This window comes from Tenrec ecaudatus, chromosome 15 (assembly GCF_050624435.1).
Source record: "Tenrec ecaudatus isolate mTenEca1 chromosome 15, mTenEca1.hap1, whole genome shotgun sequence".
Classification (NCBI taxonomy): domain Eukaryota; kingdom Metazoa; phylum Chordata; class Mammalia; order Afrosoricida; family Tenrecidae; genus Tenrec; species Tenrec ecaudatus.
The window spans coordinates 44173972-44201383 of NC_134544.1; the positions used below are offsets into that span (position 1 = coordinate 44173972).

The window sequence follows — 27412 nt, forward strand, 5'->3', positions numbered from 1 at the left end:
TGCAAGAAAAGATTCGATGCCTTTTCAATGATTTAAAAACTGCAAGTGCAGCAAATGAAGGTGTTTGTTCTGAATAATTTGTGGTGAGTAAGTGTTGGTTCAATTATTTCAAGGTGAAAGCAAAGTTACATTATATTAAAGGCCGGCCAAGGAGAAGTATGTACTTAAATCCAAAGGTCTTGGGCCCAGATCTGTGTTCTATTCATCATAATAATGGTTGGAGACTACTTTTTATTGTTAACTGTCTGTAAAACTGAAGAACACAATGTAGATTTAAACCATGAAAATGAAAGCAGGTTTTAAATGCAATATAACAATTAACATGGACGAACATGTAATTGGGTAGTACATTTTGCCCATCAAACACGGACATTGTCCCTCCTTCAAGCAGCATCTCAATAAATGGTGCAATTGTATGGTCTCCTTCCCCTTCCTTCTAATAAAATTATGTGGCGTTTGAATGGTTCACATATTCAAGAAGTGACCGGTCTAATACTCTCCTGATAAGAGCTTCCTCAATTATATTAAAATCCTATAATAAAGAAAAATCATTATAAATATAAACCAAAGTCAGTAGTGTTTCAGAAACTAAAGGATGATGGTCAATGGGATGAATTTCTTCATTTAATTGGCAGCTAAAACCCTGGTGGTGCTGTGGGTTAGGCACTGGCCTAACTACAAGGTTGGTTGTTCAAAGCCACTCACTTTGGGAGAAAGATGAGGCCATCTGGTCCCCCAAAGCCTCTGAAACCCTATATCAGGTGGCCATGACTCAGAATGAACTTCGTGGCCACGGGTTTGGGTTAAAACACTTTTTTTACAGAGTCCAGAACTTTTGGTTTTGGTTTACCATCTTTTCTAATTAATTAAAAAATCAAAACCAAAACAAAAATGACATCTAGTCTGTTCCAAATCCTGGAAATAGCCATCTTTCTCTTTCAGCGCTCAAAGTGGGCTCAACTCACCAGCCTTCTGGTTAGCAGCCAAGGGCTTAACTACAGTGCCCCCTGGGCTCTTTCTAGTTCATCTTACCGATGATCAATTAACTAGCCATTTGCATCATACAATAGTCGTGATCTAACTGGTAGTTTTTGACCAACACTACAAATCCTAGTTTGAGTGTTATGCTCCACATAAACAAGTAATTATGTATTCTCAAGTGTTATTTTGAAACTGCCTAACATGAAAATAATTAGAATTACGTGAAAATTATATGCAAATTAAAATGGGACCTTAACCATTTCCAGTACAAAACAGTTTGTGGAAAATTCCATTATCTTTTTTCTCACAGTATTTTTTAGTTCAATTTTTTCCACAAATGTCTTGAAATCCCTTATGCTTACATAAGATCAATAATATAATAAGCATAGCAATTGCTGATTTCCCCTCCCCAAAATAAGCAATTCTCATTTGCTTTATAAATTTTATTGTTAATATCAAAACAATTATCTGCCTTGGACAAAATTCTTTTCTTTGTAATCTAATAAGCCATTGAACTAAGAGCCAGGTTTAGCTTTTAAATGATTCATCTACTCTAGCCTCTCCCTGTATATAGTTACAGTTTTTATGAAATTGAAAACTCATAGCTTTGGTGAATCACATCAGTAATGACATGACTAAGAGTATTTGTTCTGTGTACATTTGCTTTTATAGTACTAATAACTAATAACAGAGTCAACCTTATCAATGTAGTAACACAGATTAGCATTAGGAGTTTTTAGATTTAAAAATGTATAAAAAAAGAAATAATTGAAAATTTAAAAATGTATAAAACACAAAACTCCTGTTTTTTAACCTTTTCCAATAAAAATATTAGTAAGAAAAATTTTAAACATTATAAAAGTCATATAAAGAACCTCTAAATGCTCATTAGCTAACTTTGAGACATTGAGAACAAGAACACAACTATTCCTATTCTATCTGATTTTCCTCTACCTTTAAGAAACTTCTTAATGAAACAGTTTTGGTTATGAATTGATGGTTCTTGAAGGTAACTAATGGGTTATGGAGGTTCATTATACTACTTTTGTAAATGTTTAAAATGTTTTCACATTAAAATTACAACTGTATTCTGGGAAGGGATATTATAGAAATTAAAACAACACTTTAAAAGGTAAACTTGGCTGTTTATTCAGTGATTATTTTGATCACAAACAAAATAATTTTATTCAAAGCAGATAACCATTTTCATATTAATAATAAAATATATAAAGCATTGGATTTTTATGATCCCTGGCTTAATGTTAGTATTAAACACTTTAGCTATATTCACATTTTCCCCTAAGCTATTAATCAATTGGATTAAAAGGTAACTTTGACACAGCATAAAAACATAATGCAATCAGGATACTTACTATGAAATCATCATAAAACATAGTATGGCAGACTTGTAAATGTCTTATTAAACTGCCATTGAAACTGCTTGCATTCTCATTAGGTAAACGGCAAAGTGGGCAGAACTGAAAGTAAACAAGACAGAGTTCAAGAAAGAATTTGCAATAATTCCTGTGTTTGAATTTTTTAAAGTAACCATTCCATAAAATACATTTTTAATGTGGTCAATCCACTGGTCATACCTCAGTATGTTTTAAAACTGCATAACTATAACAGGCACATTAAATAAATACAATTATAGTTTTATAGGAATTTCTTTATCTGAATTTCTTAGCTTTATACAAATATAGAAGTACAACTACTTGCTCTTTAGTTAATTTATTTCTTAAACAGTATTACAGTTAGTGATTTACTTAACCATCTGCCTATTTAAGTTTTTTTGAATGAGTCATTTTGAGGATGTTATAAGTTAGATTTACACAGTATTTTAACCTTTTGAAATTGGATTTTTTTTTCACTCATCATCATGATCCTGAAACTTATTCAAGGTGTGTTGATCAATACTTTGTCCCTTTTTATTGCTAGTCTGAATGTATCAGTTTGGATACCCATTCACTCTTTAAGTAATGTAGGGTGATTTCAATTTTTAACTATTATAGATGAAACTGCCATAAATATTTGTGTACAGATCTTTGCATGAATAAAAGCTTTTACTTCTCTAAGATAAATTTCTAGACACGTGATTGCTAAGTTCTAAGATAATGTAAGGAACTCTTACTGCCATTGAGACGGCGCCAACTCTTGTAAGAAACTACTGAACCAATTTTCAGAGGGCTGTACTGTTTTAAAATCCCACCCTTAAGGGGGGTTTGATCCAAGTTCCCTTCAGCCTCACTTTCATTTGTTACTGTCTACATAAATATAGCTACTACAATATGGGAATGCATATACAAGGAGCATGTGGAAAATTGAATTAAAAGACGATGGGCAAAATGAAAGGTAATGGAATTGTTCTAAGAGCTCTATCAAGTTCACGCTTGCGTGTGTGTGTGTGTGTGTGTGTGTGTATGTTCTGTTTTGTGGGGGATGCATTCAGATAGTGTGTAGTAGTAGCTCATAATTTGCATTTTCCTACTGGCTAACAAGGAGTTCTGGTGGCATAGTGGGGTGAGGGTTGGACCGCTAACTGAGCTGATGGTTCACACCCAGCACTGCTCCTTGGAAGAAAGAGGTGGCGGTCTGCTTCTGTGAAAGCTTACAGACTCAGAAACCCCAGGGCTATTCCACTTTGCCCCAGAGGATCACTGTGAGTTGGAACCGACTTGCTGGCAGTGGGGAATGGCTAATATAAATACCCCTTTGTTTTAATATGTATTACTTTTATTGTACCTTAACCTAAGCTTGTTATTTTTAAAGTTCTGTTTCTTTGTGCATTTTTTAAACATGAGATGCAGATTAATTACTGAGTGTTAGGCATTAAATTAGGTCATATTTTCATTTAATCCACACCAAAACCCAGTGAATGAGTGATTAACCTTATTTTGTTAAAGGGCTTAATTTTCAGAAAGGAGAATAGTTAGCTTACATTTATTTGCACAGTGATAAGTATTAGAATTTGAAACCAGGTCTCTTAATGGATAATATAATCTTTTCCTATTTATAACACTGCCGAATTTACCAACCTGGATGATATATATATATTACTTTAAATTTTAATGAGGTTCTAATGTAATTCTTATCTTTCTTGCTGCTTTATAGGGGCTTATTTTCAATGTGTTCTGTTTCCAGAAGTAAGGATCTACTTATGAATTTTGTTCTACTCCATTAATCTGTCACATTGTGAAACAACATCACATGATTTTGATGATTGTTTTATTATTAGTTATTATTTTTGAATGCTCTAGCCATCTCAGTTGATTGGTGACATTTTATATCCCAAGGTAGCACTTAGCCATGCTGAGACCAATGTGTAATATAGAGCATAGAGCCAAGGCCAGGAAATATTTTAACAGAAAAATGATTAATTTCTGTGACATGGGAGAAGAAGGGTCATTAGTTACAGAGATGTGTCATTCAACATTCTTTATGGGCACTCAGTTTGTGTTGGCACTGGAATGCGGAGATCCCAAAGAGAATTATGCTGCATACCCTTTGAAGTAAGACGACATGGGGTCAAATCCTAGTACCAGCTCTTACTAACTGTTGGTTACAGACACATAAATGTCCTCTTGTGTCTTATAGGAAAGTTACAACCTACCTTGAAGAGCCATTGTGTTAGTTAGAGATTTTACCCTACTGGGAACAACTAGAGTGTGCAAAAATAGAAAAATGGCTAAGTAAATGAAGGTGCAGGCACTCTGGCTTATCTCATGATCACACAAAAATTAAAATGGCAAGAGTCACACTGTAGAGTACAACTAAAATGTCAGGATGGAAATAAAGAACTCAAATTTAGCTACGGAATGATGTTCAGTCGAGGTAGCAAGCAGTCATATGGCTAAACATTGTAATAAAATTAACAATAGGTGGATTAAAAAGATGAATGACTTTCTTCTACTTTTCATTTTCAGTGTATTGTGATGGTGACACTTTGAATTATTTAAAGTTCGTTTTGTTAACTAGGATGTGGCTTCGGTATATTAAAGTTAGATTTTAATGGTTCTTTTTGGGTATTCTTAGTTGATCTAAGAGCTAAGGTTATTTGATTTCATAAGTGAAAGTGATTACACATTAGAAATTCTTGTGAGTTTTAACAATAATCACAGCTCTGGCGTAAATTATTATCCATTCATGATATATTCACACATACACAATTTAATAAACAGACTTTCTAACATTTCATGAATTCCAACATTGCTCAAAATAGATAGTAATTCTTACCACGGGTCTTCTTTCTGATCTGTGATGGGTAATGCAATGATTCAGCAAGCTGTCTTCATCCAGTTCCCTGTCACAAAATGGGCACATACACCTGGAAGTACCACACAACAAGATCTTGCTAAAGTTATTGACAATTAAATAGTAGCCACTTTAACCAGACACAAAGAATAGGATTAGGTGAGTTTCCTTGCTAATCTTTAATTTTTTTCTTGAATTTGAAATTTTAGTGCCTAGATTTATTTCCTTATGTGAACTGTAAATGTATACCCTTCACAGGAGGAAACTGGGTGACCACCCGGTGGTTAAGCATTTGGCTGCCAACTGCACAGCTGGCAATTCAAACCCACCAGACACTTTTTGGAAAAAAGAAGTCGCAGTTTGCTTTTTTAAAGCATGCAGTCTTGGAAACTCCATAGGGCAACTTTACTCTGTTCTACAGGGTCACTATGAGTCAGAATCCTTCACAGGGGCATAAAGCAATAACTCACATAATTCAAAGGACTTGAAGCACAGTATTCTCTTTGGAAAGTGCACAGATGAACTGAGAAGGTGAAGATGACACCATCTATCTGTCCTTGGGCTAGCTTTGTCTTCCTCCCTTTCCTGATCCAGGTAACATCTGAATAGGTGTTAATTGTTCTCTATCACCACGAGAATATATAAACAGTTAACATATTCTAAATATTTAGACTTGTATTATTCATATCCTACCCACAACACTCACTCCCATCAAGGCTTTCCCTAGCCCTGGCAACCCTATTAAAAACAAAACCAAAACTCCCTGCCATTGAGTCGATGCCAAGTCCTCTCAACCCTCTAAGACAGGTGGAAGTGCCCTTGTGAGCTTCTGAGACTAACTTCACAGGAGTAGAAAGCCCTATCTTTCTCCCGGTTTGAACTGCTGACCTTGAGGTTCGTGGTCCAACGCATAATCATTACGCCTCCAGGGTTCCTTTAGCAACCTTATAAAACAGCGTGAAACTGCTCCCTTGTGTTTCCAAGACTGTACAACTTTGTGAGGACAAACGGTATCACCTTACTCTTGTGAAGCGGATGGGGGTGGAACCAGTGACCTACAGTTAGTGCTCAGCCATTGCAGCGCCAGAGCTTATAACCCAATGTCACTGAGTCCGTTCCCACTCACAGCGATCCTACTGAGGGTTCTGAGACTGAAAGTCTCTACTGCAGCAGAAAGCCTCCTCTTTCTCCTATGGAGCGGCTGGTGGGTTTGAACCGCTGATTGTAACAGCCCAATGCTCACCGTCTTGCGCCACTAGGGCTCTGTATTAGTAGCCAGAGAAGAATGAAAATAATTTGTTTCAGGCTCACAGCTAACCAGCAACTAATTTGTCAATTTTTTCAGGGCAGGTAAAAGTATGAATCCCTTCCATCTAATGCTAGCCCTTTGTCAACTTTGAGCCCTTGAATGTGACTTGTGCAAACCAAACTGAGACGTGCTGGATGGAGAACACCAAAGACTTAATTTAAAAAAAAAACGTATGTAAAATATCTTACACACCCTTACATCGAAATAAATAAAGAGTATGTAAAATAAATTTGATATTGATCACATGATAATATTTTGCTCATATTGGGTCAGATAAAGCAGACTAAAATTAATCTCATGTTTCTTTTTACTTCTTTTAACGTGGCTACTATATAGTTAATGGACAGTGTGCCTTAAATTTCTACAGTCAATATGGAGTCTTGAAATGTTTTTGCTCACTTTCTATTATAGATATAACTTCTTGCTTCAAGCTCCCTATATAGAAATGTTTACACTTTGCATCATGGAGTAAACACTTCAATAAGCAAAAAGTTCTATTTGAAAAGCAAACATTAAATAACTTTTTAAGGCTGATTAATCAACAACCTGTTCTATTTTGTACTTTATTCTTTATTATTATATTTTAAGCAGTAGAAGAAATTAGGATTTAAATTAGTTTTCATGGGTTTAAAAATTTCATAAAACCCATAAAATTGTCAGTCAAACCCACATACTTAAAATTGTCATCCTTTATTAACTTTTTTTTCTCTTTCACTCCTATTGAACTTTGGGGCCAACCAAATCTACATGCTGCTTGTAGCTAAAATGATAGCATAAAATACAACATGAATCCTATCACAACAGAAGGTATGTTTTCAAAATAATTATCTATATACCTAATATCTTAGACTATGTTTATAAATATTGAAGACATTGAAATTCTAGTAGAACAAAATAAATGCTGATCATTAAGACCTTAAGTAAGAAATTATAAGCTCTATTAAAAAATAGATAATAGAGCTAACATCTTTTTTCAGGAGAGGGAACGGAAGTTCACAAATACTGATTACTGCTATTAAGTAACCAAGTTTATAAGCAGATTTGATAGTTTCAAAGCTATTGACCTACATAGGAGAACACAAATAATTTCTTTCACAGGAGCAGAAGCCAAACTTTTAGCTAAATTATCCTTCTGAAAAGAATATTAAGGACTCATTTATACTTTTGTTCCCTCCCTTAAAAAAAGTTAATCAAGATTCTCCACCCATCTACTCCTAACCACCTTCATCCTGTAACCCACTCCTGAGAAGGTTATTTTCGGTCAGAAAACAGAATTCAGAACTCCTGTCCCAAGTTTACCCTTCTCTTGATAAAGTGTAGACTGAGATGGTATTTCCTACCAGCAAGAGCACAGGGAATGCGCTGGGAAACTAAGGGCTGCAGATGCAAGAGTAAAGTGAATTACGTTCTTAACTGTAATCTACTTCTGGAATCAGTAAGTCAGAAGACAGTCAGGCAGGAATTTAACAGTTCTGCATTCTATTTTGGATTTTCCTTAATAAAACTCGTTTGAGGAAGTTACTCCAATCTCTCCAGTATGTGATCAGTTCTTTTCACAAAAAGTGCTGAGAGAAAAAAATTCTTCAACAATAATTACTATTATCAGGTACTATGGTTAAAGTCTAAGCATAACTTCAAAGATATTCTCATAATAAAAATCACTTGACTTGACAGCTCAATAAATTGTCTACAGAAATAGTGACATTAGCAATAAACTGTATTATACTGAAACAAACCTTGTCTCCCCAAGCTCTTGTACGGGTCCATATTTATCTATATATTGTTTGCAAGTCTTTGTGTGCGCTCTCATTTCGCTGAGGCAAACCTATATAAAAGCAAATTCAAAATCAACTCACTGTTCAAAGGGGCTCAATGAAACCTTGTGATCCAGCTTTATTACTTTCACTGTGTCAAGTAATGTCACACTGTGAGATCAGTGGATTAAAGGGGTGTCTTCATGACAACAGTACCCCCAAATTAAGGCATTATCTAGAAATATGTCTTTTAAAATTTTGCCCAATAGTTAAAAGACACAAATGTTGAGTTCCTGTATTTGGTTCTTCAAAAAACTTGTTGGTTTATTTGTTGGTTTTGCAAGTGCAAAAAAATTTAACTCAAGACTTCATTGTTTTGGATGCAAATATCTACGTCATGGATGGAAATCAGGAAATGAGAAAGTAAATGGGGGAAGTGAAAAGAGTAGGAAGGAAAAAAAGAAGAGACAGGAAAAACGGAAAACAAAGGTGAAGAGAGTGAAGTGAATACATTTTAGAGATGTCCCTAGGAAGTAAAAAAAAACCCTATGCCTAGGGAAAGAAATAAATCCCATGGCTTTATAATATGCCCAGCAGTCCTGCATGACTTCACAATCCACAGAATACTTATTAGCTCCATGTAGAGCAAACATGAAAGACAACTCTTACCACCCATTTTTATCAGCACAGAATAGAGCGCCCTTGTTGCTCCACATGTGCTCACACGTCCTAACCAAGAGAGAGCGGTTGCAAACAGCATATACGTCGTCTACTAAATGTGTCCTCAGAAAGTCTGATAAGATCTTGTGCTAAAGGATGCTTTCTACAGTTGTGGCATGGTGGCAGACCCACTTGGCTTCATTTTGCAAAGGTACGGAAGTTCAGCCTCAAACATGAAATCCTCTGTATCAAAGAAACAGAATTGTCTATCCAAAGACAAAGAGGGGGAAACAGGCTGAAACGTAGAAACAAATCGCTGCTTTATAAATACCCACCTAAAAATGTAACACCGAGGACCAATCCAGGTAAGTAGCTTAAAAAACAGACTGATTTACAACCATTAGCATTGAACTTTGTCTATCAGTGCACTCTCATCTCTTTGCTATCCCTACTGGGAGTGTTTTTCTTTCTCTCTGCATTCATTACACAGTACAGTTCCCATGTATCATCAATGTCAGGATTAACTACTGACAAATGAATTGGAAAATATATAGAGCAGCTTTATACACAAAATTATGTCAGCGATTTTGAGAGACAATAGAAGCAAAGTAAGCCCTGGCCTCCTAAAATGATTTATTAAAATTAAAAAAAACAGGTGTTTAATTATCTAACAGAGGAAAAATGTGGTTAAAAAGTGGTTAAGAGAGTGGCATAGGGTAGTGGGGAGCCTGGAAAAATACTAGATAGAATCTAAATTGGCTACAGTAAGGTGAGCAGCATACCCAGCAAGAGAAATTGCATAGAAAGAAAGAGGCAAGTACAAGAAGTACCTGAGGGGAAAAAAAATCAAAGTTCTTCCTTCTGATTAATCAGAAACAGAGGTTAAAAAAACAAGAAGGGGATTTCCACACAGGATAATTGAGATGTTTTTGTTTCTGACAAAGACACCAAAGATGGTAATTTTACACATGGATCTTATATGATGAAAAAAATTCTATCCAAGTGTGGTGGAATGAAATTTCTTAATATGGCTCTTACACCTAAGTCTCTGTCTATGCACAGAGGGTGTGTATAGCACTAACAGAGTGGAGCGGTCAGTTTTTGTTACCATGCTCCTGGCTGTAAGGATGAGCCATCCTTGAAGTAGTCGAGGTGGGAGGAACGCAGAAGACTTTTAGAAGAGCATATTCAAGAAATGGTGGAGGCCACAGACACCAGTTGCATCATAGACTGACACAGAGCCTATCAGGGTACCTTATCCTTCTCTCGCCTGGAACTAAGGATAACTGTGGAACAGAGTGACAGGTGGGATGACTTCCTGGCCCATGGAAGCAAAGGCCAAGGGACCATGTGGCTGAGAGACTAAGAACTGGAGAAAGGATTGCCCGTGACTAAGAAAACCCTTGACTGTATCCTTATTGTTTACTAATCCTGATTTGTGGTAACCTATGAGCTTCCCTAATAAACCCCCTTATTTTGAGTATTGTCTGGGAGTTCTGTGTGACCATTGCAACTAATTATTGAGCCGAGCATAGAAACAGAGTAGGGGGAGGTCCGATGGTCTTAGAACAGGCAAAGAAGGATGGACCATGGAGGCTTGTCTGACTCCTAATTCCTTACGGGAAGACGGGAACCACGGAAGTCAGATTTGTCCACTTCCATGCTGTGTATTGCACAAGTAGAAAAAGCAATGATCTCCATTAATGATTAAAAAATGGAGTTTGGCCTTTTACTATGTTGCAGACACTGTGCTAAAAAGTATATATATATATATTTATTTATTTAAAAAGCATATATATAATTAGGCGTTTTTCTCTCCCACCCCATAATATTATAACCACCTTGTGACACGAATGCTGTCTCTTCCCTGGTTTTACAAAGAAGTAAGCAAAAATTTAGATTCATTACCCAAGTCAGCAAACCAGAAATAAGGGAATATATTTTGATTCTAGAACATCTGGTTGAAAAGACCAGGCATAAATTCTATAGTCAGGTCACCAGGAATAGATTATAGGGTCTTATCTAAATATACTAACCTATTCCTCATTTACTGGAATGGTTAGGTGGCAAAGATAAGATCATTATACAAAATCTACATGAGGAAACAGAATGACAGCATCATTACATAATTGCCAAACCACTGAGATTCCTGCCCAACCAAACTGACACACAATATTAGCCATCACATCTAGGTAATGTGATGTATATTCTTTTTTTTCCTTGTGATGTATATTTCTAATGTGTAAGCAGATAGTAGGTATTTTTAGTATTGTCACATATGCAAAATGTTAGATAGTGAGACAATCATTAAGTGAGGAGCAGGTGTATTTTTAAAAATCTTTGAGTACTTACACAATGTGCTGGTTACTTTTTAAGGTGCTAGATACCAATGGAGGTAGGCATACCTTTGATTAATGAACCATTTGAGATCAAAAGGGCAGCATTTACTCAAGACAAAGTTCAAAAGACTTTGAAAAGGAGGAATGGAAACAGTAAAGACAAGAGGAAAGCAGGATAAGGGATGCTACATTGTGGGCTTGCAATAAATGACACGAAGCAAAATATGTATGAATTGTTTATGGAAAATTGATCTGCTTCATAAATTTTGATCCAATTCACAATAAAAAGCTGAAAAAAGACAAAGATAATTTTAAAAAGAGGATGATGAAGAAGGACTAGACTAGACATGGTCCCCTACCCTCAAAGAATTCAAATATGGCGAGGATAAGTGATATTAAACCATAAAAGCATAATTATAAATGGTTATAATTAGTACAATGACAAAGTACAGGATGCTAAGAAAATGGGACTATATAATTTAATGATCAAGAATGGTTCTTGAAGGGCATTCAGATCCTCAGTACCAATAGCTTCAGTAAGCTTTTGGTCTCTAGAATACCTAAATACTCCTAGCAACTCTGCAGGGAAGCTCAAGCTTAACCTCTGTAGAACTTAGCTTTGGAATTCGTCCCCACATCTCCCTGGCCCTATATTATGACCCTGACCTCCCCATGTCAGAAACCTAGGAGGCATTTGTGACCTTTCACTCTCATTTAGCCTCACATCCAGTCAGTTACCAAATGCCAACAATTCTACCTCCTGCAAAGATCCCAAGGCAGTCTCTTATTCAACATCTTGTGTGACCACCCTGATCCAGACTTCTTGTCTGATCTATCAGTAATCGTCACCTAACTGCCTTCAACAATCCCATTCTTCCCCACTCCAGGCCATTCATTCTCTACACAGATGCTAAGCTTAGAAATCTATACCAGACCACTGCACTCTAAAGCTGACCTTCGGTGTGTCACACACCAGTATATTTAGGACAAAACCCAAGGTATCTAGGTACATGGCCTCTATGATCCCACATGATCTGAACAGGTTAAAATCACACCAAAGAAAATTGCAAAACAGATGACGTGATCAGTAGAGATAACACGGCAAAGTCCAGAATAATGTGTGAAGCAATATGCCACTGGGTTTGACAGTAAGGATAGTATCAAATGAGCTGCAATAGAGGAATAGAAACCACAATGGGAACTCACAGGGGTGAAGAGAGGCAATGGAGGGGTCAACAAAAACATTTGAAACATTAGGAGAGAGATGGTAGGAGTCAGGTAGGATGGTCAGAGGAATAGATGAAATAACTAGCTGCATAAACAGTTTCTCTGGGGCCTGAGTAACCATGAGCACAGAAAGGGTCTCATACCAGGGTGTCGCATTCAGTGCAGTTCTGGTACTCCGACTTCATTCTTTTGGCTACATCAGTGGCTGGAACTCCCTCGGAAGGAAGATATGCCCGGCAATAAGGGCAGGTCCACTTATTGTTCTTTACACTGGTAGCAATACAGGAACGGCAGAACCTACCCAAAACAAACCAAGGGCACATCAATCACTTCGACGCAAAGGAGACCCCACTGGTCCACTTCCTAGAGAGGATCTTCCCTCGCTGGTTGAGACTGTTTGGGGATCCTGTAGCCCCAGCACATGCACGGCATGCATTTAAGCCGAAGTAAGAATAGAACCAAGGTGGGGGAAATAACAGCGTTAAAACCACGACTCAAAGCTTATCCATTGTGTGCGCTCTTTTCCTTCACCCGAATTTGTCTCAAGGCTTTTGGACAAATAGGTCTTCGCTTTGTGGAATTTTGTGTTAGAAAAGAAAAGAGCAGTTAAGCGAGGAGGTGAAAATAGTAGGCACATTAAAATGTTTTACAAAAGAAATTTAAAGTCATCTCCAGATATAGAAAATTAACTAACTACTGTCAGGAATAGCCTCCAAGTCAAATTGTTTCTCTGGATTATTGAAAGATATTCACACACACACACACACACACACACAGACACAAATCTTGATACAAGCAACTCAAGTCACAGAAAAGTTTCATCTATTTATTGGAGTTGTTGAAAGCTAAGTACCCACGGAAGGAAAATGAACTTTTAGATGTTATATACATGTGAAGGGGTGCCCATGCCCACCACCCCCACCCCAAACAGAATTTTTCTCTCAAAGCAATGTATTTAATTTTTAAAAACATTTTATTAAGGGCTCATACAACTCCTATCACAATCCATGCTTATACATACATCAATTGTATAAAGCATATCTGTACATTCTTTGCCCTAATCATTTTCTTTCTTTTTTTACATTTTATTAGGGGCTCATACAACTCTTATCTCAATCCACACATATACATACATCAATTGTATAAAGCACATCCATACATTCTTTGCCCTAATCACTCTCAAAGCATTTGCTCTCCGCTATGTATTTAATTAAAAGACAAACACTCTATCACCTTCAAAGTACTCTCCATTACACTTAATATATTTTTCATATCTGCAATTCCGTACTTAGAAACATTTTTCCACTCTGCATCTGTTTGGATGGCTGACAGCATCCCCTTGTTTTTTTTTCTTCACCTCTTCTATGTCATCAAATTGCTGTCCGCTCATCTCCTTCTTCATTCGTGGAAATAAAAAGAAGCTGCACAGAGCAAGGTCAGGTGAGTAAGGTGTATGGGGCAAGAGAAGCATACTGCTTTTTGCCAAAAGCTGGTGCACTGAGATGGTTATGTGAGCAGGTGCATTATCGTGGTGGCAACACCAGTCTGCCATCTGCCACAAATCAGGCCTTTTCTGATGCATAGTGTAGCACAATCTTCTCAGACCCTCTAAATAGAAAGGTTCATGAACAGTCTGACCTGGTGGAAAGAACTCCAAATGCACTGAGTTCACATTTACATCAGTTTGGAAAGTTGACAGCCAGCCAGAGAAAGGTCTGTCATCAAGTAACATTTCACTTTTTTGAAATGAGAAAACGAAAAGAAAAAAACAAGAGAAAACCACTGGTACACTGAGTTTTTCCCAAAGTGCTGCTCTTGTAAGCTGTGTTAAACATTACAACAGTTTCTGCAGCATTTCTCCCTAGCAAGAAACGAAATTTCAGAGCCCCATGCTGTTTCCTGAAAATAGCCATCACAAAAAAACGAGGTTCGATCAAAACTGTTTTTACGAAAAAATTCTCTGTGACCAGAGAGAACCTTCCCAGGCAACGCCACTGGTACACTAACTCAGAGTGACTTGCTTGATGCTCACTTAGCGGGAAAAACTCATAATACCAAAGCTCCACTGGCCAGTGCTATTCTGGTTTTGGGGGGGGGAACCCCCTCACATGCTGTCATAGACTGAAATATGCCTGCCTCACCCCCCCCCAAATATATAGATATGTCAGGTTGATTGGATGGTGATTCTCAGTGGTTTTCCTTAATACAATGATGTGGTCTGATGCAATCGACTAATGGACCATCGAGGGAGTAGGGTGTGTTGTGATACCCTTACTCAAGTCACAGCCCTGATCAGGGGGGTCTCTTTGGGTTGTGACCTGTATTACCTTTTATCTTACACGTGGTAAAAAGAAAGAGAAGTACGCAGAAGAAATGCCTCAGTATCACCAGGAGCTAACAGTTGGGAGTGAGGCCTTTGACCTTGTTACTGATAACCCCTTAGATTTAGGGAAAGATTGATGCTGAGGCACATGGAAGTCTCTAAGGGAGAATGAGGAGCAAGGGATGTGGAACAATGGATAGCATTGTTAATGTTGGATCCATCTTGGCGAAAAGCAGGGAATACCAGAAAAATCTTTGCTCATGTTTCCTTGAATATGCATAGACATTTGACTGTGTGGACCGTAGCAAAACAGACCATGGATACCCTTGAGAATGGGGATTCCAGTACACTTAATTGTGCTCATAAAACTTGTTGGGTCAAGAGACAGATGTGCGAACAGAAGAAGGCCATACCGACTGATTTAAAATCAGGAAAGGTGACCACCAGGTCTATATCTTTTCACCATACGTATTCAATCTGTATACTGAGCAAATCATCAGAGAAGCTGGATTATACGGAGAAGGATTCGCCATCAGGATTGGCAGAACGTTTATAGCTGCCCTAGATATCCAGATGATACAACCTGCTTCCTGAAAGTGCCTTTAGTCATTTGCTGATTAAAATCAAGGATTGTAGTCTTCAGCATGCATCACAACTCAATGTAAAGATGACCCAAATCCTCACAAGTGGACCATTAGGCAACATCTTGATACATAGAGAAAAGGTGGGAATTGTCAAAGATCTTTCTTGCTTGGATCCACAATCAATGCTTATGGATGCAGCAGTTAAGAGACCAACGGATGCATTGCTTTGGGAAATCTGCCACACAAGATTTTTGTTAAAAAGCAAAGATGCAGAGGTTGTACACTGGTGCATATGGGAGCTGGAGGCACAGGGAATCCAGGGTGGACAATACCTTCAGGACCAGGGGTGTGAGGGGCGATGCTGGGAGAGTGGAGGGTGAGTGGGTTGGAAAGGGGGAACTGATTACAAGGATCCACATGTGACCTCCTCCCTGGGAGATGGACAGCAGAGAAGGGGGGGGGAAGGGAGACTCCGGATAGGGCAAGATATGACAAAATAACAATCTGTGGATTATCAAGGGCTCATGAGGGAGTAGGGAGGGAGGGGTAAAAAAAAGAGAACCTGATGCAAAGGGCTTAAGTGGAGAGCAAATGCTTTGAAAATGATTAGGGCAAAGAATGTACGGATGTGCTTTATACAATTGATGTATGTATATGTGTGGATTGTGATAAGAGTTGTATGAGCCCCTAATAAAATGTAAAAAAAAAAAAAAAGCACAGATGCTACTTTGAGGCCTAAGGGAAGCCTTACCCAAGTCATATGGTTTTCCATTGCCTCACATGCACGTGAAAGTTAGACACTGAGTAAGAAAGCCCAGAGAAGAACTGATGCATTGGAATGGTGGTGCTGGTAAAGAATATGGAAAGTGCCACGGACTGCCAACATCACATACAAATCTGACTCGAAAGAAGTATAGCCAGAGGCAAGGATGGTGAGACTTGGTCTTACATCCTTTGGGCATGTTGTCAGGAAATACCAGTCCCTGGAGAAGGGCATCATGCTTGGTAAAGCAGAGGTGCACCCAAAGAGAAAGCCCTCAAGGAGAGGAATTGATACAGTGGCTGCAATGACAGGCTCAAACATAGGAACAATTGTGAGGATGGTGCAGGACCAGCCACTATTTCCTTCAGTGGTGCACAGGATCGCGGAGTCAGAACCAACTTGGTGGTACCTAACAACAACAACAATAACAATATGGCGGGGATGCTGAGGCCAGGAGATGTTATTGACACGAGAAAAGGACTTTCATCCAAAGGCAACAGAGAAGGAAACCCTTCCTTTAGAATTGACGCACAGAAGTTGGATTTCTAGCTTCTGAACTGTGGGAGAATACATCACTCATCTGTGGGATTTATTATAAGCAACCAAGACACACACTAAAAGGAGCCCTGGTGGAGAGAGGGTTAAGCGCTCAGCTGCTAACCAAAAGGATGGCAACTGGAGCCTGCCTAGAGGTTGTGTGGGAGCAAAGTAAAGCAATCTGCTCCCATAAACGTCACAAGCAAGAAAATCCTGCGGGGGCAGTTCTACTGTAGCGAGAGGTCACTACGGGTTGGAATTGACTTGACAGCACCTAACAATGTGCATTTTGAAAAGTTCATGTATCATGAGCATATGAAACAGTTCGGTGAGTTTTCACAACTGAAAATTGTGAAATTTATGGGGATACACAAATAACCAACACACATTAAGAGAACAGGGCCAGTCCCCAGAATCTCTCCCTCTGTCCCCTTCCAGAGACAATTCAACCCCTTCCAACATTAGACTCCCAACAGCACAGACTAGTTTTGTCAATTTTTGTATTTTATGTAAATGAAAATCAGATGGTATGTACTCTTTGGGGTCGGCTTTCTTTCTTTCAAACTTTTTTAATTGACCATTTATTTGGGGATTCTTACAGATACTATATGAATTCATAAATCAATTATAGCAAGCAAACTTGTACAGATACTGCCATCATCATTTTCAAAACATTTTCTTTCTACTTGAGTCCTTTGATGTCAGCTGCTCTTTATTCCCTCCCTCACCAACCCTACTACCCTCATGAACCCTTAATTATATCTATATCATATATATATATTTCATATCTTACACTGATGTACTCCTTTACCCACAGTTCTGTTATTCGTCTCCCTCAAGAGGGGTTGGGCATCCATCGTTGCTATCAGTCCCCCTCCACCCCCACCCCAACTTGGATTGCTTTCTTTAGCTCAATACTAATCACAAATTTTGTGTGTAGTTGAGATATTCCATTCTCATTTTATAAAGTCTTTTACCCACCTTTCTATTGTTGATGAGCATTGGAGAAGCGCTTAAATACTTCCGGACATTCAAAGTTTATTAATGGGCAAGCGCAGTTATTTTGCAAACCATTCTTGTTCTTTGTCTCCTTAAGTGAATGACGAAATTTAAAGAAACTTGTGATACGTTTCAACATCTGCTTGAGCAGCACGTAAGTATGTGTATCTTTGCCTGGCAAGCAGACCTTGCTGTTGATTTTTGAAGGGTCTTCTTAAAAAGCTTGATAATGGTCTAGTTTGGGGTTTTGATAACAAAACTTTAACTAGTTCCTTAAAAGCACATTTAATAGATAAGTAACTTTATCTTTGTTTAAAAAATAAGTCTTTGGAACAGCTTATCTCCTATAAGAATGAAAGTATATTTATGGATCCTTTTAACTTTTAGTTAGAGAAAACTAACTGAAATGACTACTCATCCCTCCAAATGAACCCAAACAAACCCATTGCTGTTGAGTGAATTCTGATTCATAGGGATCCTATACAAGGGAGTAGAACTGCCCTTATAGTTTCATAAGAGGTAATTTTTTTAGAAGATCATTTTATTGGGAGCTTGTAGAGCTCTTATCACAATTCATCTATCCATCCATTGGTCAAGCACATCTGTACATTTGTTGCCATTATCATTTTCAAAGCATTTTCTTTCTACTTGAACCCTTGGTATTAGCTCCTCATTTTCCCCTCCCTCCCTCATGAACCCTTGCTAATTTATCATTCTTTTTCATGTTTTACATTGACTGAAGTCTTTCTTCACCCACTTTTCTACTGTCTGTCCCCCTGGGAGGGGGTTATATGTAGATCATCGTGATCGGTTCCCCCTTTCTATCCACGTTCCCTCCACCCACCCTGTATTGCCACTCTCACTACTGGTCCTGAGGGATTCATCTGTCCTGGATTCCCTGTATTTTCAGCTCTTATCTGTACCCATGTTCATGCTCTGGTCTAGCTGGATTTGTAAGGTAGAATTGGGATCATGATAGTGGGGGTGGGGAGCATTAAAGAACTAGAGGAAATTGTATGTTTCATTGATGCTATACTGTACCCTGACTGGCTCGTCTCTTCCTTGTGACCCTTCTGTAAGGGGATGTCCAATTGTCTACAGATGGGCCTTGGATCTCCACTCCGCACTTCCTTTCATTCACATTGATATGATTTTTTGTTCTGGGTCTTTGATGCCTTACACATGATTCCATTGACATCTCATGATCACACAGGCCGGTGTGCTTCTTCCATGTAGACTGTTGCTTCTCAGCTAGATGGTTGCTTGTTTATCTTCAAGCCTTTAAGACCCCAGATGCTATATCTTTTGATATCCAGGCACCATCAGCTTTCTTCATGACATTTGCTTATGCATCCATTTTGTCTTCAGCGATCATGTCAGGAAGGTAGCATCATGGAATGCCAGGTTATTAGAACACAATGTTCTTGCATTGAGAGAGTACTTGAGTAGATACCCAATGTCTGTCTGCTACCTTAATACTTAACATATCAATATATATACATAGCTCTATTTCCCTAATATATTTACATATGTACATGTCTGTATTTAGACCTTTGTAAATGCCCATTTACCCCTAGGTAAATTTTTTTCAAGCAGACTGCCACATCTTTCAGCTGGCAAGTCCAAACAGCTGATTAAACTTAAGCACAAATGATCATTTCAGCTTATTTACCTGAAAACATTTTAGAACTAGCCTCAATAAAGTTTCATTTAAAAAAAGGGGGGGGGCATATTCTATTACAGGGTAGTTTTATTCAGTTCAGTCCAAATGAAGATGAGGCTTGCCATCTTATACCGTTTCAGTTAACCCTGTATAATTAGTTGCCACTGGGTCAGTTCTGACCCACCGTGCCCTTGATGGGCTGTAGAGAACTGCTTCATAGCCTTTTTAAGGTTGGGACCTTCAAGAGTAGATTACCAGGTCTTTCTTCTGGGACACCTCTTCATGGGTTCCAGTGGCCTCACCATTCAGCGAGCAGTTGAGTGCTTGCACCACTCAGGGACTCCTTAGCCCTCTCAGGTAATTTCTAAGCTTCTTGACTCTGGCAGAAAGTTCCCATGATCTAGTCACCAAACTCACTCTTCCGGCACCTTTGACATAATTCTATTTTGCTATCAATCCAAGAAAACCTCACTACCATTGGTTTCATTCCAACTCATTTAAAGGGATCCATCAGGCTCATTAATTTTCTCTGAGTGTGAATCTCTGCCTCTCTTTACCTCTGTTGCTAGGATTTATAAGCAGGGACACATGAGACTTCTTGCTCCTCTGCTGCTACCACACCCACTGGGACAATAAATTTATTTGAATATTTCTTGCAAAGGTTATCTAAATTCTATCATACAATTTAAGTTTATCTACTTCCTTCATCCCAGACTCACTGATGATACAAGATAAGGCAGGAAGCCTTTCCCCAAAATATATGATGAAAGTTAATTTAAAATGATAAAACATTATAGTGAAACTACTCAAATTAATTAAAATCCACTGAAGTGGGAGGGGTCAGGGGGCAGTCCTGGTACATCCATAGACCACTCTCCTTCCATGCAAGAGTCTGTGTTCAAACCCCTTCGGGTCAACCTGGCTGGTGTACTACAGGGGCAGCCTCCACTCTTCTGGAGGGGTGGAGACTGGGTCTTGCTATGATGCTGAACAAAATTCAGTGGGGCTTTGTGGCGGTTACACAATCCACTGTCAACTTGAGGAAGGGGTGGAGCCTAGACTGTCAATCAAGTTGCAGCTTGATGACCTCATTTGGAGGTGCAAGGGAGATAAAGAACTCACTGGAGGCCACACACTCTGCTTCTCCCCAGGAGACATTCCTGTTGACAGCCACATGGAGCTACACTGCTGAAGACAGAGCCCTGGAGCTGGAGGAGCCACATGGAGACCCACACCTACACTGAATTGCTTCCACTTCCACTGGATCCGTAAGACTTTCGAACCGCTGGCCTGTGATCTTCCTGCATTTGGTGCCATTGCATGTGTTGTGAGAGTCTGAAGAGGAATCTACAGACTTATATCGGACATATGGGCTAATATCGGACATATGAACTTGATCTGGACTGGGAATGTTTTCTTAATATACAATTACTCTTTATGTAAAGCTCTTTCCTATCCATATATGAGACTCCCTAAATTTGTTTCTCTAGTCTACCAGGACTAACACAGGCTTCGTAGACTAAGACTAGAAAGAGGCCTGGAAGCCTATACTTAAAAAGAAAAATAGTGATAAGAGTTGTATGAGTCCCTAATAAAATGTAAAAAAAGAAAAGAAAAAAATGATTAGGGCAAAGACTGTACAGATGTGCTTTATACAATTGATGTATATATATGTATGAACTGTGATAAGAATTGTATGAGCCCCTAATAATTGTTAAAATTTAAAAAAAAAAGAAAAGAAAAATAAAATCTGCCTATGACAACCTTATGGATCACACAATATAATCTCATTGTAGGTGCGTGGGGTTACCATGAAATAGAGGCCAACTCTATGGCTGATAACTACCACCAAAATGAAAGAAAGGCAATCAGAGTTGAAATACCAAACCCAAACCTAAATGCACTGACAATGAGCCGATTCTAACTCAGCAGCCATGTAGGGCAGGGTAGAACTGCCCCTATGGGATTCTGAGACTGTAACTCTATACAGGACTAGAAACCCTCGTGTTTTGCCATGGGAGCAGCTGGTGATTTCAAACTGCTGACCTTGTTATTAGCGGCCCAACATGTAACCATGAAACCACAGGCCTCCTGAGACAAGGTACATATTCCTGGAAAAGTCATATTTTTTTCCATTTCAAGCCCAATTTACCTAAAAAAATATAAAGATAATAAAAATAATACCAATTCATAGTATTTTTTGTATTTGCTTGTGGAGTCTTTTTGAAGGAAACAGAAATTAATATGTCTTGAGTCATCATTACAGGCTACTTTTATGTTGTAAATACCAATAAAAGTTCCATTAATCATCCAATTTTACAAATGACGAAACTTGAGATGCAAAGAGATTAAGCAACTTGGTGGTTACTCAGCTGATTAAAGGAGAATTGAATTTCGACTCCTGCTCTCCTTCTTTCTGCTGCAGCACCATCCAATTTATACATATTCATTCCAGATATCGTTGTCATTATTATCCTTGCTTGGCTCAAACTAGGTTTAGAAACAAAATTAGCATAAACCATCTCATTCAACAAGCTTGGAAATTGAGCTTCAACATGAGATAATGGAATAGAGGGGTTTTATTTGCAGGTCATCCTCTTTTCAATATAAGGGCCACCAAGGAGAGTAATTCATTTACAAAGCACAAAGGCATCAACAGTGCTTCGCAGCGCCAGTGCAGAAGGGGCCCGGTTAACACTGACAAAGTGGAAGGGGCCCAAGAAACTATGCCAAGAACAGAAATATGGCAATTCTGCCCACAGCAAGAACAATGGACACAGATTTGTCAAAGCAAAGAACAGTCAAGCGAGGGGCGGCAATCTGTCCAGCCCTTGTTATGCTACTTTCTGACTTTTTTCCAGGGCCTGATTTCCTTTTCACTCCAACAAAAGAAATGAACTGAACAAAAGGTTTAACATTTTGCAAATTTATGTCATCCTTGAGCAGAGTAGAAGCCAAGACACTGCAAAACAATCAATTCCAGTTTCAAACTGGGGAAAACATTCTCCAGTCCTATAATCACACCAGCCAAGCTGTCCATCCCCGTTCTTTAAAAGTCATCTTCAAGACTCCATCTCGGTTGCCCAGCCGTGGCACAGTCCTCAGAAATTTAAATGAAGATGTCCTTAGCCTATGAGGGCCCTGAACTAATCAATATGTTTTATGCTGATACACAACATCTTGGATTTCCTGCTGACCCTTGGCCATTATCTCAGAGTTACATTTGGACTGCGAAGAAGCTACAGACATAGCCACAAGCGAGGTGGACCAGCACTGAGTTTAAAATGCATACCTGAAACAAAAGGCCACAGAAAATACAGCCAGGAAAGAATGCCCAGGGCACTCTGTACTTAGGCACTGCACATTTTTCTCCCTACGTCAATGATGAAAATGGCTTTTCTTTTTTTTTTTCCGCTGGCTTTTATAATAGGGCCCTTCTCTCTTCCTGTTAAGCCACTGCGGTATTGCCCTGCTGCTTCCTTTGCCTAGAGTGAAGTCTACGGTCCAAAAAAGACATTGAGTGGGTTTCCGCTCTTAGCTCTATCCACTCGCCCCCCCACTCCGCCACACACTCACACACGCCCTGACACCCACACTCACCCACCCGCGCAGGGTAGTGGGGAGCTTCTGAAAAAATGCAGGACTCCAATGCGCAGGTCCAGCTACCGCCAACAGTTAGGCAACAGTTAGGCAACACTGTTAGCACCTTGCCTTTCGTGTGGGACTTTTGCTTTCAAACTCTTCTTAGAAATGACCTGAGCTTTGTGTTCACAGTGAATTCCAGTGAAATCTGACGTCACTTAAAAAAAAGTTCTTTCATCCACATGATATTGGTTTGGCGAGGTGTGCATAAAGCAGGTAGTCTGTGATCTTTCACTCTCCTTACTGGGGATTGAGTGGCTTCGTTGACAGGCGTGGTGCTCAAGTCCAAGCTCCATGCCCACCCCCACCCCCCACTGTGACCTGCTCCTTGAAGCTCCACAGATCGCAAGGCGCTTGCAGGTTGGCAAGACCACGGGGTCTGGGGTCTGTGTTGGAAAGGAGGCCCCGTGGTTTGCACTGATCTTTGTTAGCTCGCAAAAGAGGGGCGCCTCCGTGGGCGTTCTGAACACGTGCACACAGGCAGCGAAACAAAACCGGCCGCGGTTTCCTGGGGAGAGGACGCCCGCCGCCCTCACCCTACTTCAGGGGGGATGGCGGGGCCGACACGGAGTCCGGTGCTCCTTGGGGTTCCGGTTCTGTAGCTAAGACCACCCACCCCAGACCTGGCGAGAGCGGACTCGCCTAGACCCTAGCCCGGTGGAATCCCCATTTCTGGGGCTCGGCACCTGGGGCTCGGGGACCCCCAATAGTCACTGTGTTCTTCTTCTCTTAATCCTGTGTCACCTGTGGCCCGCACCTGATGGTGCAGGTTTCTGCGCGCAGCGTCGCTTCCGGCCCTGGGAGACCTGTTTCCTCGTTGCGCTGGCTCCTGTGACACCCCACCCCCACCCCCACCCCACCCCTTACCCACCGTCGCAGGTTGGGTCGCCCCTCCAATCGCCAGCCCCAGCAGGCAGGCGCGCTAACCCCGCTGCGCCGCCAGCACTCACACGTGGCCACAGCGGGTCCGCACAGGCTGGTGGAACACCTCCAGGCACACAGAACAGTCGAAGGACGTGACTGGCAGCTCGGGGCTCCCCCTGCGCCCCAGGCCCCGGGGGATGGCGGCGCCCGGCGTGGATTTGCTGCTGTCGCTGCTCAGCACGGAGCCCATCGCAGCGCCTGTCGCCCAGCCAGCTCCCAAAAGCTCAGTGCCTGCAGCCGGGTTGTTTTGTTGTCCTGCAGAGGAGGAAGGAAGTCCCAGCCCAGCTGTGAACACCGCCTCCCAGAGCCCCTAGCTACCGGAGCCGGGAGCCAGCGTCAGCCAAGACGCCCAGCCCCGGGGCAGCGGCGGAGCACAAGCCGGCCCGTTTTGGAAAGATCTTTCCTTAGCTGCTGAGGTTAAGGCGCCGAGGCGGGGCAGCGGTACCCTTCCTGCAATAACTCGCACGGTCCTGGAAGGATTGAAACCTGAAACCTCAGCTGCAGACACAAGGACCCGGGCCCACAGGAGACGAATCTAGATGATCTCCTACCCCATCATCACAGGGAAAGTGCTGGGGGGGTCCTATCTTTATGGGAACCCAAGTAAGTGAGGGTGTGTGCAATCATAGTAAGCTACACAAAAATGATCTATGACTGATGGATGGTCTCCAAAGACGGTGTCAACCACTACTGTGGTGCTCTACCAATGCTCCTTGAAGAGAGAGGTAACCTGGGGTTACCAAGCGTTTTGGAGACCAGAATCTCATACTGAGATTCTAGTGCCAAATATTGTTATCCTCAGAATCCTCCAACTCAGGATTGCCTTCCATTGTGTTCTCTCTCCCTTACACACAACACACATGCACACACACGCACACATTACACACAACACAGGAAGTACATCATTGATGAATTCCACAAAGATTTAGTTAGTGCCCACTGATACCATATTTGTTAGGAGCCCTGGTGGCATGGTGGTTATGTGTTGGGCTGCTAACCTCAAGGTCAGCAGTTCAAATCTACCATCTGGTAGTGGGAGACAATGAGTTTTGAGTTTGGCATTCTGTTCCATGATAAGAACGCATTTCACAATAATAAGCAAACAAAAGAGAAACCTCAGTTCTTTCACAATTTTCCCTAGGAAGGCCTTTTGTTTTTAGATAATTACAAATTCACATGCAATACCCAAAACAAACCAAACTCACTGCTGTCTATTTCGTGCTGACTCATGGTAACCCTATTGATAGGGTAGAACTGCTCTGGTGGGTTTCTGAGACTATAATTCTTTATGAGAGTAGAAAGCCTCATCTTCTCCCAGGGAACAGCTGATGGTTTTGAACTACTGATCTTTTGGTTAGAAGCCCAACACATAACCAATATGCCCCAATTGAAGGATGAAACTAGAGACTTTTTAGAAGAACCTGGAGAAAATTAATGTTATGCCAGGTTCTTCTATTCGTAAAAGTTTTCATTTCTCATCATTCACCAAATTTGTATTAATTAGAAAATCATACTACATAATAGGTACATAGTAATGTGAGTACCTTATTGTTTTATTTCTATTTCATCAAAACTTTCCTACAAATGCTAATTTAAGAGTCTTAAGCAATTTCTACATTGATTTACTACAGTACAAGATTTACCGACAGAAAAAATAAACTGTTGTTGTCAATTGTTACTGATAGTGAGTAATTCTATGAACAGAGTACAAAGCTCCATAAGTTCTAAGCTGTAGTCCTTACAGAAGCCAACTCCCTCATGTTCTCCCTGAGACTGTTCAGGTCAAACACCAACCATTCTGTTAGTAGCACTCAACCACTGTGCCACCAAGGATCCTGAGCAGATAGGTGCATGATAATCAGAGAAAGATATTCTTCTGTCCTTCATAGTTGTCTAAGGGTAATTTCTCTATATAAAAGTCACTGCGATCCAGTAGATCTGAATCATGGCAACCCCATAGGACAGGACAGGACTGCCCCTGTGGGTTTCTGAGACTGACTCTTTATAGGAATAATAACCTCATCTTTCTCCCAAGAGTTGGCAGGTGGTTTTGAACTACTAACTTTGCAGTTAGCAGCTCAACACATAACCACTATATCACACATGTGTTTTATTAACCAACTTTCTGCCTGGCTGCTAATGTTAAGATTTTGTTGCATGCACATATCATAAAATCGCTTTAGAAAGTTTATTAACAACTGAAACAGTTCATAAAGTAATCCAGAATCAGCATGTGGTAGCGTTCTTCTAATTTTTAAACTTTTAATGGAGGGGATGTTTGTAAATCTTTAGGGGGTACTGAAAGCCTCGTCTTTCCTCTCACAACAACTGGTGGATTTGAACCACTGACCTGTGGTTAGCAGTTCAACCATTACCAACAGCCCACCAGGACTCTGACTTTCATTGAGAGCATATGAATAATTGACAAATAAATAAGTGAACAAGGTTAGTCAAAAAAATGATAAGAGCTAGGAAGAAGATAAAATGGGAAATGAGGGAGAGAGAAAGGAAGGTCTAAGAAAACTTTTTGGATGAAGTGATATTTGAGCAGAGTCATGAATAATGAATGAGTCAGCTGTTCAAAAGATTAAGGACAAAAACTTGCTAAGTACTGGTTAGCGGTGAGCGATACAGGGGCAGAGGGCAGACAGAGGATGCAGGGAGCTGAAGCATAGCGTTCAAGGGGGTAAAACGGAGTGAGGTGGTCTTGGTTTTATTTATTATTTTTTTAAATCATTTTACTGGGGGCTCGTACAACTCTTATCACAATCCATACATCAATTGTGTCCAGCACATTTGTTGCCATCATCATTCACAAAACATTTGCTTTCTGCTTGAGCCCTTGGTATCAGCTCCTCATTTTCCCCTCCTTCCCTGCTCCACCCTCTATCATGAACTCTTGATAATTTATAAATTATTATCATTTTGTCATATCTTACACTGTCCAAAGTCTCCCTTCACCCACTTTTCTGTTGCCCATCCACCAGGGAGGAGGTTATATGTAGATCCTTGTAATCAGTTTCCCCTTTCCACCCCATCCTCCCTCCACCCTCCTGGTATTGCCATTCTCAGCACTGGTCCTGAAGGGATCATCCGCCTTGGATTCCCTGTGTTTCCAGTTCCTATCTGTACCAGCGTTCATTCTCTGGTCTAGCCAGATTTGTAAGGTAGAACTGGGATCATGATAGTGGGATGGGGTGAGGGGAGGGGAAGAAAGCATTTAGGAACTAGAGGAAAGTTGTATGTTTCATCGTTACTACACTGCACCCTGACAGGCTCTTCTCCTCCCTGCAACCCTTCTGTAAGGGGATGTCTAGCTGCCTACAGATGGGTCTTGGGTCCCCAATCTGCACTCCTCCTCATTAACAATGATTTGATTTTTTGTTCCTTGATGCCTGAAACCTGATCCCTTCGACACCTCATGATCACACAGGCTGGTGTGCTCCTTCCATGTGG

The 27412-nt window shown here is 40.2% G+C and overlaps 1 protein-coding gene across 1 annotated transcript; it reads right to left on the reverse strand.

The window, feature by feature from the left end:
- Window positions 1-445: 445 nt before the first annotated feature.
- Window positions 446-24200, reverse strand: RNF125 (ring finger protein 125). Its single transcript, XM_075533214.1, has 6 exons — window positions 23983-24200; window positions 12665-12818; window positions 8278-8366; window positions 5215-5305; window positions 2355-2459; window positions 446-532 (listed from the first exon to the last, which is right to left on the reverse strand). The coding sequence occupies exons 1-6, from the start codon at window positions 24144-24146 to the stop codon at window positions 446-448; spliced, it is 690 nt and encodes a 229-aa protein (XP_075389329.1). The 5' UTR covers window positions 24147-24200.
- Between the last annotated feature and the right edge of the window lie 3212 nt (window positions 24201-27412).

Bases quoted from the DNA above. Each gene is read 5' to 3' on its own strand.
- RNF125 (XM_075533214.1), bottom strand. From the start codon at position 24,146: ATGGGCTCCGTGCTGAGCAGCGACAGCAGCAAATCCACGCCGGGCGCC. The intron at 5,306-8,277 runs GTTTGTTTCAGT...TGGTACTTCCAG, and splicing joins CAAGAGCTTGGGGAGACAAG to GTGTATGTGCCCATTTTGTG. The intron at 533-2,354 runs GTAAGTATCCTG...TCTTTATTATAG, and splicing joins TGTTTTATGATGATTTCATA to GATTTTAATATAATTGAGGA.